The sequence below is a fragment of the Pygoscelis adeliae genome, unplaced genomic scaffold (genome assembly GCF_000699105.1).
Source record: "Pygoscelis adeliae isolate BGI_AS28 unplaced genomic scaffold, ASM69910v1 Scaffold531, whole genome shotgun sequence".
NCBI classification, from domain to species: domain Eukaryota; kingdom Metazoa; phylum Chordata; class Aves; order Sphenisciformes; family Spheniscidae; genus Pygoscelis; species Pygoscelis adeliae.
Window position 1 is genome coordinate 158425 of NW_008824116.1, and position 1423 is coordinate 159847.

General features: G+C 64.7%; 1 protein-coding gene across 1 annotated transcript in view; it reads right to left on the bottom strand.

The window, feature by feature from the left end:
* The window catches only part of VTN (vitronectin), a 10023-nt gene that overhangs the window by 5578 nt on the left and 3022 nt on the right, over positions 1-1423 (bottom strand). Inside the window, exons 4-5 of the mRNA XM_009334303.1 lie at positions 738-894; positions 440-623 (exon numbers count right to left, since the gene is read on the bottom strand). Of these exons, the coding sequence (XP_009332578.1) occupies positions 440-623; positions 738-894 (341 nt within the window). The remainder of the gene's footprint in view (positions 1-439; positions 624-737; positions 895-1423) is intronic.

A 1423-nucleotide genomic window follows, 5' to 3' on the forward strand; every position in this document is an offset into this window, starting at 1 on the left:
CCCCACAGACAGCCCCCAGCACCTGCTCCGAGGCCCGGGGGGATGCTCCAAAGGGTCCCAGCCTGGATGGGATGCGTGACGGGGACACGGGCCAGGCAGAGCCAGGAGCAGCCCCTCACGCCCGCCTTGGCCGGGATCAGCCCTGTGCTGCTGAGCCCCCCTCTCCCCCTCTCCATCTTTCATTTCTCTTGCCCGGGGCTGGGGTTTTCCTACGGCATCTCCAGCTCCAGTGGGAATAAACAGTCCCCAGCAGTGACGCTGTGGTGCGAGGTGACGGGCTTGGTAGCGGGGGGCATAAAGGCTGCAGAGGGTGGGATTTGGGATGCTGTGGGAGATGCAGCCATAGCCTGGGGGGTTCCTGTGCACAGCCCGGGCTCCTGCCCGCCATGGCAGCTCCTCCCACCTGCCAAAAAAGGGTGACGTCTGTATTGGAACTTGCCGGCCCTTTCCCCTGGGCCGGGCCCAGCCCTTACTCATCCTGCCGCCGAAGAGGATCTGGAAGACGTCCTCCCAGCTGTCGCGGTTCATGAAGGCGTAGTGGTTGAACACGGTTGAGGGGGAGGACTTCTCGCAGTCGGCCTGCGTGGGCTGGTGGGCGAAGTCGTAGGACCAGTAGTACTTGTCTAGGAGAGGATGCACAGGCCATTAGCGGGGGGACACGCATTTGGGGGGGAGCAGTAGCTAGAGGGTTTTCCTGCCCATGGCTCTGCCCGGGAGCGGGGGGCTGCGCCCCTTACCCTTGAAGAAATAGACTCTCTCATTGCCATGGTAGCTGTGCGCAGGAAGGGCAAAGGCCGCATCGATGCTGTTTGGGATGCCTTCGAAGCCCTCGGAGATGTCGCGTGGGTACCCAGGGTCCAGGGCTCCGTCATCAAAGCGCCAGTACTGGCTGCCCTGGGAGGTGTGGGACAGAAAGGGGGGTCAGGTGGCTGGCTGCAGCATCCCCCAGGTGCGGGTCTGCCGAGGGGAGCGAGCAGATGCTGGGAAGCCCCGTGGTGAGGCTGTGGCTGCCTGGGGGCCCAGACAGCCGCCTGGAGCTCGGGGACATCGCGGAGCGAGAGGAGACCTCCCCCTGCCCTGTCAGCCCCCGGACCCGCATCTCTTCCGGATCCTGCCACCCCAGACTCACCTCCTACAAAGAAGTAGACGCTCTGGAGGGTCTCGCACTGGGAGCCCGACAGCCAGTCGCTTTCGATGCCCGCAGAGTCAGAGTCATTTTGCAGCCAGCTCCAGAAACCCAAATTCAGTGACCGGTGGCTCTTGTACCTCTTGCGCTGGCGGCGAGACTTCCTCCTCCGAGGCTGCTGGGAGGCCACGTAGATCCTGCCGGCCATGGCAGCGTCCAGCCGGCTGGGCACCCCCCGCCAGTCTTTGCTGATGTAGCGCGGGCTGCTCGCCCCGGCTGGCAAAGAGGCAGAGGACG